The sequence below is a fragment of the Pinus tabuliformis genome, chromosome 2_2 (assembly GCF_031772625.1).
Source record: "Pinus tabuliformis cultivar Carrire ecotype Pingquan chromosome 2_2, CPIR1, whole genome shotgun sequence".
NCBI classification, from domain to species: domain Eukaryota; kingdom Viridiplantae; phylum Streptophyta; class Pinopsida; order Pinales; family Pinaceae; genus Pinus; species Pinus tabuliformis.
This window is the reverse complement of record NC_142300.1, coordinates 48267880-48282311: the sequence shown is the minus strand read 5'-3', so window position 1 is coordinate 48282311 and position 14432 is coordinate 48267880. Positions and strand designations below refer to the sequence as shown.

The following is a 14432-nucleotide window of genomic DNA, read 5'->3' as shown; positions in this document are numbered from 1 at the left end:
CCGGCCTAAGGAACCCTTAATTGCTCCCTGGATCTGATTGGAAACCATTCCACCATCAAGCCTTTGAGATCTGTAGTAACTCCTCTATCTTGCCCTGTAGACACTGTTTTTAGAACTTGATCCAGTCCTGTTTATCTGACATTTTGACCCCATAGCCCAATGGTAAAAGTAACCCTTTGTTCATCCAAGTAATTGATCCCACCACCCAAATTCAAATCAAAAACCCAAGCACAATCATAACTAACCTAAAATAAAATAACTAGACAAAGTTAAATTAAAAAGAGAGAGCCCTCTCTGGGCATTAGGAAGGCTAGACACTAGTCTCAAAAGTAGGTTTGTGGTTACCTCTATCATTTCTTTTTCTAACAACTTAGAAGAAATTTTGGAGTGATAACAAAACTATCAATCTAGGATTGAAATACACTGCTAAAAATGTAAGACTTCACAGATATATTGATGTTGATTGGGTTCGTAACTCTGCTAATAGAAAGAGCACTTGTGGGTGTTGCTTTAGCTTGGGATCTGCCATGATCTCTTGGATGAACAGAACGCAGAAGTCTTTTGCATTGAGTACAGCTGAAGTTGAGTACAATGTTGCTAGAATGGTTAGTTTTTAGTCAGTTTGGCTGAGAAAACTTTTTAGGGAACTATTTGAGCAAGTTCTAGACACAACAGTTATATATTGTGACGCTAAAAGTGGGATTCGTTCTGTAGAAAGTTTTGTGTTTCATGACAAGTCCAAGCATATTGAGATCAAGTTTCACTATATTCGGGATATGGTGCAGAGAGCAGCAGTGAGGTTCCATCACATCTCTGATGATGATCAGATAGTTGACATTCTCACCAAGCCTTTACCGAAAATAAAGTTCTTGGTTTTTAGAAAGCAACATGGACTTATGGACGTGACCTTTCTGAGAAACGGTCATAGCTGATTAATAAAACTGAGTTGTCTTCTTCCCCTATCAGAGCTCACAGAATTAGGGAATGATGTCGAAAAGCTCCTGAGGATGAGGGACCTCTTGTGTAGTGTGTGCCACAAGAGTAGGCCTTAGTATGCATCTGACCCAAAGTCTGGGAGACCACCTATATGGCCAATAGGTGTAGTGAGACTTGTCTGTATGACTTGTCTAGGATGCAATTGTTCCACCACTTGACACTTGTCTGTGTTAATTGTTTGAGTCTTGTCTATGTGATGTCGGTGTTTTATCACCTAACTTTTTAAATGAAAATTGGTTGAGTGTAATCCTTGTTTATGTGACATGTGACAATCCTTTCCTTTCCAAATTTGTGTCAAGTGGATGATTTTTCTTTAGATTGTGACTTCATTGTTACAGATGTTACAGAGCAGAGTTGAGCTGAAATGAATGAAAGAGATCAGAGGAAGTAGAGATCTTCGATGCAGAAAGAAATTTCTCCCTAGCTGAGAGGGAGTATTAAAATTTGGCAAAGAGGGAGTGTTAAAATATGGCAGCTCATGAATGAATTTCTCGTAGATAAGATAATTTTACTAATGTCCAACAAATGACCATAATAGGTCAACAGGACTGTCGGTTACAATGATTACGTCATGCCAAGCCGGTGGACCAAACGGTCCCCTTTAACATTTCTTTTAAAAAGCAGAAAACACATGTAAATGTAAATGTAGAAGCTAGAAGCTCTCGGCTTCGAAAAAAAGCATTGCGATGAAGTAGAGAAGGAGAAGAAGAAGGGAAAAGGGGGGGGAAGGAGTCCCCTCTCCAGTTCCTACTCCTAACATCTGAGGCCGAGAGAAGAAAACTGAGAGAAGCTTGTCAAAGTCTGTTGTCCTGTGGGCATATTGGGCTGTCGCCTAGAGGTTCTAAGGCGTCTCCCAGGGATGGATCCAATCCTGGAGCGCTGGTGCAGTCTGGTGGGTCGACCCCCCCCCCCCCCCCGAAACCGCACTAATCTGGTCTCAGTGTCTGTGGGTCGGTCAATGGTTCTTTTGGTGCCAAGCGCTGATGGTAGCGCCCTAAAGAAGTCCGTCATCTTCTACGTGGTGTCCAATCTAGTCGGGGGCTGAAGAAAACGAGCCCGAAATCTGAAGGCCTCCCAGAGATAAAGTGCAAGGCATCTCGGATCAACATATTTGAGGACACTGGTCAAAGTCTGAGAAGACCTAAAGAGACAATGGAAACAACCTCGAATCTCGTAGTAAGTAGGGCATCCGAAGATGAAGTGTGTCTCTGTCTCTATCTCCTGTAAGTGACAAAGCTGGCAAATCCTATCTGCCCTATCGATGTGGTGATCTGTCTCCACCCGGAGTCTGTGAGACCCAACTCTGAGCTGCCCGAGGGGGATTCTAAGGGCATGCATCCAATGTTGGAACGTGTACTGGGGTCTGATGATGAGCCCATCCCTGATCTCCAAGCAATGCTCCGCATAGAAGGCCAATTTTGGACGCAACCCATTGGGAGGGTTGGTCCTTGTAGTCTGAATGTATCGTCTGTAAATATCCTCCTTAATGATTTTATTCAGCTCTTGCTGATTGGGAAGGAGGTGGCCTGGAGCATTCAGAGAGTACTGAAAAGGAGGGAGATTGTCAATCTGGATTCCTAAAGCCTCTAGAAGCTCTGTCACACTAGTGTACCAACATTTGGATCGGCCTGTCTGCATACGGGCGATGTTCTCCAAGGAGCAATATGCTAAATATCGGTATCTGTCACGACCCTTCCTCGCGTCTGCCAGGCCTCGGAGCTTGTGCAGGAGCGACACTAACTTTAATATCACCTCTAGGCGGAAAGGTTGAGCCCTGAACTCTGCTAGAATGATGTGCCGAGGAACTGTCTGCTTGCACCTAATGAAACGGCGCAAAAGGAGGGTCTAGACCCGCTTCGCTGAAGCCCAATCTGACTCTAGGAGAGAGGGACCCCAAATCTCTGAGCCGTAAAGCACTGTGGGGCAAATCAAAGTGTCCATGATGCTCATTTTGGATGAGATGTCTTGGAAATGGTGTCGGAAACACTGCCTCTCCAGAAGGGCTAGGGAGCCATACCCTTTGTTGATCCGAGGTTGAAGGGCTGGCCGCAGGCTGAAGCGAGGCCCTGAAAACTGAACTCCCAAATATGTATAGGTGTTGACAATCTTAATCTCCTCTCCTTTAAATAGGAAGTGTAAGTCTGAGGTTTTCTTGACTCCATTGGAGATAATCACTTTGGTTTTACCTAAATTCACAGTTAGATGCCTCCAGTCACAAAAAGCTGCGAGAGCATCCAGCTATCTCTGAAGGCCTTCTTGGGAGGAGGCTATATGGGCAATATCGTCTGCAAAAAGGAGGATGGAAATCAGGACCTGGTGAAGAAGACACCCATCTGTATCCTGGATATGCTCTCAGAGGAAGGACTAAAGCCAATCGATATAGATCCCAAATAAAGTAGGAGAAAGGGGGCATCCTTGCTTGACTCCAATGGTGCTTCGGATGAAATCTAACATTCCTCCGACTGTGCAGAGACGGCCAAGGACGGCCTCATAGAGGCGCATGATAGCTGTCAGAAGAGTCGAGGAAATGCCAATCTCTCTTATCCTCTAGAAAAGATCTTCCCTCAGGACTAAGTCAAAGGCTTTCCGGAAATCTACAAAGCAACGGTACACTTTTGAGGATCGATGTCTAACCTCCTCGATCATCGCACGAAGAGTAAGGACGTGGTCGATTGTCTGGTAGTCTAGGCGGAATCTTGCTTGGCCCTTGGCCCTGAGTTGTCTCTGCTCAAGGAAATGGGAGAGTGTCCTGTGGAGTACTGTAGCATATAGCTTGGAGAATGTGTGCCCAACCATGATTGTCCTGTAGTTTTTGGGGTCGGAAGTAGTTGGTCTAATGGATCGGACTAGACCCTGAAGTGGCTCTGCTAACCCCTCAACATACATAAAAATGCTCCATGTCGTGGAGAGGTCTAGCACTATCACAGAGACCCTCAAGAACTCTGCAATGTAGGTCTCTAGGCCCCTGTCTGTTTGAGCCTCGTCAGCTCAACGAAATGCTGCTCTGGATCCCTCCGATCAAATCACTCCATCAGTCTCCTGGTAAACTCGGCATATGACGTCACTGTGGAGTGCCCCAATGTAACCATCCCATGAAACCACCAATCCTGGGCCTCGCCATCCAAATGCAACATTGCCACCTTGATGGCCTCTGCCTCCGACATCTGGATAAGCTAGAAATAAATGTCCAGCTTCTCCACCCAAGACTTTGTTGAACTATTTGATGAGCCATCAAACGTAGGCAAGTGGAATCTGCTCGCTGCACGGTGGGTGTCGCCATCATGGTAATGCCGGTACCCTCTGTGATGATCGCGGGGTTTGCTATCCCGCTGGAGCTGAACAAAATCTCTGAATGAGAGGGCTTCCCTGAACTCCTGCCCATAGGCCCGGTACTCTGTAAAATAATCGCCCATACGCCCGGGCTCTGCCTCCTGCTGGGCTGCAGCCCCCGTGTCTGCTCTTAAGAAGGTGGGCATGGTAAAGCGTGTAGGGGCATGTGAGGCCCCCTGCTGCGCAGTATCACGTTGCTCTAGCAAGTGATGGGATGCACCTGATCCCTCACTGATCTGGAAAACTTGTGGGCTCTCCCACTGTCTGGCCTCTATTGTTGTGAATCTCTGCCCCATCACCTCAATCTGTCTCGACAGATCTTGCACTGATTTGAGGAGCATATCCGCAAATCTCTTCTCGTCCTCATCTGCCATCTGCTCTGCGTCCACTACTGGCTCTCTCTGTTCTGCTTCTACCACAAGTTCCTCTTGCTCTGCGTCTACCACAGGAACACAATCTCCCTCTCCGTAGGTATTCTCCAACCTACGCCCAGTGTCTCTATATCTCTAACCTCTGTAACAGATATAGGGTTTTTCCCCGGTGTCATAAATTGCTAGCTCCACAAGCTGAGCCAGATCTATGCTCTGATACCACTGTAATATCCCAACCCAGAATATTCCTCAAACCCCAGCAAAAACTCCAACCAAATATGTGCAAACCAGAAGTGATAAAATAACAGTGGAACAACATATAATAATGTAAATCGGGAATATAAGCAGATACACAAGAAATGCAGCGAGAAATGCTAAGCCATTTTATTATACTGAGCAATAAATGAGTACAAGAGGTGATTAGACAGATGGCACCTCGACTTGCACAAGGCAAGTGAAGAAATACTCTCAGAATGACCAGAATGGCCTCTGCGTGGATACTGCTGTTGTGCTGCTGCTGTTGCTAGGAAACAAATGATGATTTGGGGCTGCTCCCCTCCTCGGAAAAAGTTGAAACTCTGGATTCGGGCTCTACTCAAGAAACCCAGAAAGCTTTCCTGGAATGGCCTCACACTAATCTGCGTCCCAGCTACTGGAAAACTGTCGTGCTGTTGCTGCTGCTGGAAATCGAATGAGGATTTGGGGCTGCTCCCCTCCTCAGAAAAGGCTGAAACTCTGGAATCGGACTCTACTCAAAAAACCCAGAAAAACCCAGAAAGCTTTTCTGAAATGGCCAACCCCCGAAAATCACCCCCTTGGGGTTCTGCGCAGTTCCTCAAAGACGCTGATGAAACTGCTGCTAAAATGCTGATGAAACTACTGCTGAAATGCCAATGGAAATACCTTGCCCGAGCAGGCACTCGAAGTCCCCCGGGGCTAAGGGTGAGATCTCCGAACGGAGACACTCAATGCACTAAACAGTGTTGCAGACTAGCTAAACAGCCAATGTGCTCTAAGTCGAAATGACTATCACAAATGCTCATAACCAGAATGATCCCAAATGAGGGGGTTCCTCTCTATTTTATAGCCTCTGCCTCTCACAATCCTTAGGCTCACTTTTTCCTGCGTGATCCCCTTCTTGCCATGTGTTCCTTCCCTCCTGCACAGTCCCTCCATGTGTCTGCGTGGGCCCCATTTCTGCGTCCCCCTTTGGCCCCCCTGGTTCCCCTTTAAGTCACAACGTTGTGCTACCTAGGAAGTGACTTTTTATTTTAAAGTGAGTTATGTTCCCCCTTTCTCACTTTTTATTTACAAATAACTATAGAAGGCAAAAATCGAACAAAATCAAATATTCCAATTAGCCATAGCTAATTAGGAATATTACAAATACGAAACAATGAGTTTGTTAACCCTGTGAAAGAAAAGCAATGCCAAACTAGTCTAAAACATAAGACTCACAATGGCGCACACGTAGAGAATACACAAACATTTACCCTAAGAAACTCTTAACTAGGAAAACCAACCTAACTAAGAATTGCACCTCTCTATCTCATTGTATTAACTTCACCATTCATACTACATTTTCGCATTCTGCAACATCCAAAACCCTAATCCATGTTACAACTTACAACTATAATCTCTTATTCAGGATTATATTGCAATGGACTGAAACCATTATCAAAAATAATACATAACAAACCCAAAAAGAAATCCTCAGGGACCTGCCAACCCACATGCCCTCCCAACTACTGGGATGGGTTGTCACCGAACCCCTGTTGGGATGTGACTAAGTATACCTGCAAAGGATACAACACATATCCAACATCCCTTGGGCTTCCCCACGAGGTTTTCCTTAGGAAAAACATATTCTTTTTTAATTTACAGATTTAAGTTAGCATTTTTCTAAAACCATATCTAGGGCCTTAAATTATGCATATAAATAGTTTCACTTTTATGATTTTTTAGCCAACCTCGACTTCTCTTAACCTAGCTTTGGAGGTTAATCTTATTTATAACATTTATCAAGTCATTTTTTCCTCGGAATTTTTTCTTTCTTGATGGAAAACCACACTCGTTTGATCTGAAACACTCATCTAAATAAAATGGATGCAGTTTAACTGAAAAAAATCTTCATATAATGAATCCAAAAGCCAATGTTAGAGAATTACAACTAATGATTGTTTTTGTTGTCTTCATCAGATTTGAAGGGGGCTGCATATCATTTCATTTTCATCCCTGCCCTTTGCTCAAGTAGACTAAGAAAATCACCGAAGTAAGATAGGTATACTAACATAGCTTATTTTCCAGCAGTTCACTTGCTTTGTTAATTATATATTTGATTTACTTCACTGCTGTTATAAACCTAATGAACACACTAGAATTAACCACCTACAGCCCTACTTTCATTAATAAATATTAACGCACTGATCTACCAAGTGGCCAACCTTCTCCCTTACTTTGTTGCCCTGGTTTCCCACAAAACAGCACACTGACTTCAACCTACTGAAACTAGTCTTCCTAGCTCAGCTAGACCTGTTTGGTAGTCCGTTGGACCTTCCTTCTAGCCTTAGATCCTTCCTTCCTTGCATACAGTCCTTGGCTTATTCGTTCAAGAGCAGTCATAATGCTTCTCCCTTTCAAGGATTTTATCTTATTTCTTCCTTGGGATATTATTGAAATTGAATAGGGTCCTTGGCCTATTTGGTTGAAGAGTGATTGTATCTTATTTTTTCCTTGGGATATTATTGCATCCTACAGCTTTCATAGACCGGATCAAAACCTATGGCAAAAAACGAACAGTAATTCCATGCACCTTGCTGAAAAGGCTACTTATGCCATGCAGTTAATAGTGACTAAATCCAACCATTTTTTATGATCATATGGGATCATGGTCTTCAATGTTCATAATCTTTATTATCATTTTGGACCATTTCAAATTGTTATAATCCCAATTACACTGGTAAATAATATCAACAGATTGAAATCCATTTGCCAAGTAAGAAACCATTTGGATCACTGCAATTATCTTTCGGAAAGGGCTCCAAAACAAGACACTGAAACATACCAGTGCTACAATGCTTGAAGCAATTTGTTTAATACGTGTAACCATTACATACATGCTACAGTTATCCAATCATAAACTGTTTGTGTATCCATATAAATAGAGAATTCATTTGTGCATACAACTCCACGTACCTGTAGTTAGGTTTTGTAGGTTTGTTGGCAAACACAGTTTTAGCAAATGCCCCTCCTTCCATTATAGCAACTGGAGTCAAATTTACCCTGTTAGTGACATCCCCAACAGCCCAGATTGATTCAACAGATGCCCTTGAGTAATCATCTACCTGTATCAATGACACATTGTAGTCAAGGCACTAATTCACATTCAGTTCCAAGAATCAAAATGTCCATAACCTTGTAGCTGAACATGCATAGAAGTCACTACGTATATACCTCAATGGCACCATTCTTGTTCATTTTTACTCCAATCTCCTCTAAACCCAAATTCTAGCACACAAATATATTCAGTTCCAATAAATATTAATAAATAGGTGGTACATCCTTATAGCAACAAAACAAAATAATAGAAAACAAATTCTGACCATGAAAATCTTGGTAAGTTACCAAGATATATAGCCATACCTTAGTGTTTGGTACTCGACCAGTAGCAAACATGACATGAGAAAAACCAGCATTGACTCCTTTGGCAGTCCTCAATGTAAGTGATCCATCTGGTGCTTTTTCTATAGCTTCTGGGGCCTCTTCAACATGAAATTCGATCCCTCTCAAGGCCATTTGTTCTGCTACAAAATCTCTAACCTATGAAACACCTATGTTCAATCAGAATATTTTTTTATAAATGCTTATTGGACAAGAAGTTATAAGGTTAACAAAATTTACGAAGTCTTCAGATAAACAGAAGCAAACTAGAAGTCAAATTGTACTTACTTCCTCATCGAAGCCTCTTAAAACCTTTTTCTGGCGGATGAATACATGAACATCACTGTTTAATCCATTGAAGATACTTGCAAATTCCAGAGCAATGTAACCACCTCCAATTATAGCGATTTTGTCTGGTCGTGAAGGTAAATCTAGAGCACTGTCAGAATTGATTGCAAATTCTTTTCCAGGAATGTTAGGAATAGATGGGCGTCCACCAACAGAAACAAGTATATGCTTTGCAGAGTACAATTTCCCATCGACTTCCACTGTATGTGGATCAACAATCTGGCAACATAACAAATTGCAATTATTGGATCAGAAACTACTTTATGCATCCAAGAAAAAATGGAAGAAAATTATACATAACAAAGGTATAGCATCAAACACTGTAAATGAATTTTTGGTGTTTTTTCTGTAAATTTCTGACTGACATGTCCCAAGCAACAGAGCCTTGCACTCTACCTTTCCGCGACCTTCTATTAGAGTTACACCAGCATTGTTCAAAACATTTTTGTACACTCCAGTCAACCGTCTTATCTCTGCATTTTTATTAGATATCAGAGTGGCCCAGTCATGCTTGGGCTCACATTCATAAGACCAGCCAAACCCTCCACTCTCTTCAAATTCATGAGAAAACTTGGATGCATAAACAAGTAACTTTTTGGGGACACAACCACGAAGTACACACCTACACAGAGAAAAGTTTAGGTGATTACTTCTAAAGGTGAGAAAAACATCTCATAAATCCTCATACATGTTCAAACCAAATAACATTGCCTGAAGGCCCATGTTGAAATATGACAGAAAATGCTTCAACAAACAAAAGTGGTACAAACGAACAAAAAGCAAAGTGAATACCAACAAAATGACTAACCTTCCAACCAACTGCATCAAGAGCATTCTCAGAAAGTTTGTTAAACAATTATATCTAAACTCCAAAGTATGGAAAATATACATCAAGTATGAAAAGTATAAAAGCACACAAAATAAAAATAAAATAAAATAATTATTAAAAAAGTAACTGAATAAAAACATGAATGCCAAGTCTGGAATCTGAACCCTCCTCATGAAAAATAAGGGCATGGAAAGTTTTATGTTAAGGACGGATATGATCAATCAAAAGGGTGCAAATATCACATAAAGCTCATTCATGAAATAACAAATGAATAGTATCACTTAAACATTAGCTTGAAAAATACCCTATTAGTATCAAATTATTAATGCAATCCAGCAAAGGCAAAGAAAAGACCAACAAAATGAGTAGCTTTCCAAATGACTGATTCCAGATTACAGTCTCAATGTACATTAAAAATTCACGTCCATGGGCATGAAAGGATGGCAAAGACGTGGCAATATTGAGAGATACAAAAAGTACAAAGAAAACATCAAATATACATACAAGAAACAAGAATGAAATCTGAAACATCTTCATTAAAAGATAAAAAAGAAAGTGGAAACTGCGGTTAAAATTTACAATGATCACAAAAAACATTGACAAAATTTAAAACTACCAATAGTAAGTTTTGACTTGCATGCTAAGTCCTTGCAGTCAAAGTTCTAACTCAGATTACCGATTTTTTTCTTCCATTCTTTCAGAGCACTAATACACTATATTAATGAGGCCAACAAAAACTATTAAAACATAATTTTTCTTTGAAAAAACCAAGAGTATCTTCTGACTATAGTATCCTCTAAGAGCTGTCTATTTTCATATATTTGAGAGAGAATGACCCATTCAAGCAGGTCATGAATAAAATTCAAGAGACTGCTATGCTAAAGCAAATTTCACTAAGAGTAGCATTCACAAGCCACTGGTTAATATTTAGTAATAGTGGCCCATTTTGGAGCTTGTCTTTTTTGAACATTTCAACTAAAAGTTACCGAAACAATTAACTTATCAAATCTTAATGTTAAATTCATTTGTAATATGAGTTTACACAAGGCAGAAACTAGGAAGATGAAGAATGGGTATCCAGAACTAAGAAGCTGCCACAAATTTACAAGAAATAGCAGGTCGGGAGTGGCAAAAATATACAGTTAAAAAAATGAATTAAGGGAAAATGGGGGAAGATTTTAAAGAAACATAGGATCTTTACCTACAAACTTGAGATGCAAGGTAAAACTTGTTGCCTAGAGGAACCTTAAAGCCTATGATAAATCAAAACCTTGAAATAGATGCATACTCTAGTTCCAACCATACAACAAGTGTGGTCAGGCAAAATTGTATTCTAAGCTTCACACAAATGATGAGAAAACTAGAAGAGTTTCGAATCTCAATCTAGACAACCTAGGAATAGGTTGTTAAAGACTTATTTCCACAACATCAACATGTTATAGCAAACTGAAGTCCATGGGTTATTGGTCATGACTAAAATTCAAGAGACTGCTACGCTAAAGCAAATTGCACTAAGAGCAGTGTTAGTTTTTGTAGCATCGGGTGGTGTTCTAGTCTCAACAATTGTCAAAGAGGCTAAGAAACACTAGGACTCCAGAACCCAAAAAATTTAATAAAATCCACCTAGAAATGCCTTAATTAAGTTGATTAATTAGTAATTAAATTTTTGCTAAATCTAACTTTGGGAAAATGATTAATTAACAGCAATTAACTGAGGAAGGTGAGATTTCTCTAGAAACTCACACAGATCGACTAGGAAATCATCTAAGCCATTGATTAAGTTTTAATCTTGGTCGTTGGAGTCCCAACTAGAGATTATGAGAAGGTGATGCGTAGATGGAGGAACACACTTGAGATCGATTTCCTTGGGCAGTTCGACTTTCCAGAGAGCAACAGCGTTATGTTAGAAGAGTTCGAGCCAGAGAGGGGACACAGAGAGAGTGAGCCCGAAGGAAGTTTTCCAATTCTGAAGGGTCAAAAAAAGGAGGCCGAAAATATTCTCCAGGAGGCTGCGCAGAGCCTCAAGTGAGAAGTTCGATTCAGCTGAAGGGGAGGACGTCTTCGGTTCCATAGGTCGGGAAGATTTTCCGGACAGTCGGAGAAGAGTTTTCCTAGTTAGTAGCAAGCAGTACGGCTACATTGATAGCTGATTCAGGGAGACCAATTTGGACGGCTAGCTTTTCAAAGGTCAGAAAATGTCAGGATTGCACGGAGAGAGGGTAAAATCCCTCAGTGTACTTTTGCTAGTATTTCTCTACAGTAGATTTGCCAGTTTGGTGACATTTATTGTACTCAGAATTTTCTCACTGCTGCTTAGTAATAAAAACCCTCTGTTGTTGCCCCGGTTTTCCCACGTCAGGTTTTTCCGAGGACTTTTGTCCAAAAACAATAGTGTTATATTTTTTGTGTGTGCGCTTTCCCACATCAGGGCTTTCCGAGGACTTTTGTTCAAAAACAATAGTGTTATATTTTTTGTGTGTGCGCCAGTATTTTCTCAGTTTCCAGTTTATCTTCCGCGGTATTTATTTTGGTGAAAATTGTAGTTGTGAATTATTCGTTGTTTGTCATAGCAAATAAACTGCTAATTAATTTACAATTAGAAGAATAATTTCCAGTTGTTGCAATAGTTGAAATTTTCACATGGTATCAGAACGAATTTGATCAAACAGAAAGCTCAGAAGCAAAAGGAAGAAATTGTCCAGATTCGGAGGGAGTCTAGCAGTTTGATTTCCATATTTGCATAGAGGCTGGCTTCGCAGTTCAAACCGCTAGGCAGAGGGTTCGATTTTGCCAATGCAGGAGGCAAGAGAAATTCGCAAAGCCCAATAGTAGTTCCAACAGGGAGTAGTAAAGTCGGGAAGTAATTCTAGTAGAGCAGATCAGTATTTTCGCTGAGCTTCCCTGTTTGGGCGCAAAAAGGTTTTGCAGTAGTTTTGCTAGAGCAGAATCAACGTTGTTTGGAAGAGAAGTGTCCACACAGAGGGAATTTCTCTCAGAGGGTTTCTAATTTAGAAATCCAAATTTCCAGTTGTAGCCGGCAGTAGTTGCAAGTATATTTTCTCACTCAAAAAGGGACTGTGAATAGCAGAATCAATAGTCGAGCAGGAGAAAGAGAGAGATTTCCATTCCAATTTCAGAGATGGCCATAGTTGGGCTTAAAGATCAAGATAGGTTGGAGGGATCTTCTAACTATGTCATCTAGAAGGCCAGGATGTCCTTTTTCTTAGATGAGCATGGCCTAAAAACATTTGCAAACAGCGTTGTGGTAGTATCGATTGACACAAATCAACTGAAAGAGTAAAGGAAAGAAATGGCGAAGGCGAGGCGGATGATCCTATGGAGTCCGGGACCATATAGTCTCACATATATCTGGCACGAACACCGCCGAAGAAATGTGGGATGCTCTCGCACAGCTATACCAGAATCCTTTTGAGCAATGGAAGATGATCTAGAAAGAGAAGCTAAGAAACATCAGCATGTATAAGGGTGAAGGCATTGATCCATTCCTCAACAAAATTCAGGAAATCCGGGATCAACTTGCAACCGTGGGAGAGGTGCCTCAAGACACAGCTTGTCCATTTGGCACTGAACAGTGTCTCAGAGAATTGGGAGATCTCCATCCAAGGCATCTTGGGACGAGATAATCTACCTAGGTGAGATAGGATGTCGTCAGGCCTACTGCAGCAAGAGATGAGACAAGCACTAGTGAATACCTCCATCAACGGAAGCAGTTGTAAGGGATGGAAGAGTGAGGAGGAGGAAGATAATGTGGCCCTTGCATCAAAGGGTCCCAGTCAGGGACTGTGTACACAAGGGGAGCAAAAAAAAAGGACCTATCTAAGGTCAAGTGCTTCAAGTGTGGCGAGTTTGGCCACTACAGTACTCAGTGTCCTCAAAGGAAGAAGGACAAGTAGGAGAAGCAAGACCAGGTGGCAACATCAGTAGAGATAGACAAATTGTCCTCCAGGTTCGAGGAAGACATCGCCATGTTTACAGTGATACCTCCGGGGGAGAGCTAGGGCAATATGAAGCTTTAGTCCCAGAGTTGCGCAAATTTGGGCAAGGTCTCTTGAGGAATGCATCGGATGGTGTTTCATCATGGATCATTACCTTGCAACAGGGGGCCCACAGTGTTCAGTAGCAGGAGGATCAATGTCAGTCATGCAGTCAAATTCCGAAGTGACAATTGCATACTAGTAGCAGTCAGATGTTGAGGAGTGCAGAGCAGTGTTGACAGCTAAGCAGGAGGCTTGGTAGCAAAGTAAATTCCTCAATAGACAATGCAAAGGCCAGTAGTAGTCAGATGCTCAGGAGACAATTGCAACACAGAGACAAATGATTCAGTATTTTGGATACATCTCAGTTGCAGTAGCAGCAACAACAGTTGAGAGGGAGTTGCAGTGCAGATGCAGAGTTGGCAACAGTATAACAGTGTCAGCAACAACACAAATGCAGCATCAAAGTTGTGCAATGGTTGGTGGGCAGTGGCAGGCAATCACAGTTGCCAGACATCAACAGCGTGTATGGAGGATGATGCAAAGACAGGGTGTTGTAGCAGTACGACACTAGAACACCTTCCTCACTAAGAGGGAGTGTTAGTTTTTGTAGCATCTGATGGTGTTCTAGTCCCAACAGTGGTCAAAGAGGCTAAGAAACAATAGGACTCTAGAACCCATAAAAGGTTTCAAGAAAATCCACCTAGAAATGTCTTAATTAAGTTAATTACTCAATATTTAGATTTTTCCTAAGTCTAACTTAGGGAAAATGAATAATTCACAACAATTTATAGAGGAAGGTGAGATTTCTCAAAAACTCACCCGGATTGAATAGGAAATTATCTCAACCATTTAATCTGGCCGTTGGAGTCCCAATTGGAGATTATAAGAAGAAGTCGATGG

The 14432-nt window shown here is 41.5% G+C and overlaps 1 protein-coding gene across 1 annotated transcript in view; it reads right to left on the bottom strand.

The window, feature by feature from the left end:
- The window catches only part of LOC149191417 (glutathione reductase, chloroplastic-like), a 152422-nt gene that overhangs the window by 40921 nt on the left and 97069 nt on the right, over window positions 1-14432 (bottom strand). The window contains exons 2-6 of the mRNA XM_089404251.1: window positions 9102-9327; window positions 8646-8924; window positions 8340-8516; window positions 8151-8204; window positions 7893-8041 (exon numbers count right to left, since the gene is read on the bottom strand). Coding sequence (XP_089260377.1) covers window positions 7893-8041; window positions 8151-8204; window positions 8340-8516; window positions 8646-8924; window positions 9102-9327 — 885 coding nt within the window. The remainder of the gene's footprint in view (window positions 1-7892; window positions 8042-8150; window positions 8205-8339; window positions 8517-8645; window positions 8925-9101; window positions 9328-14432) is intronic.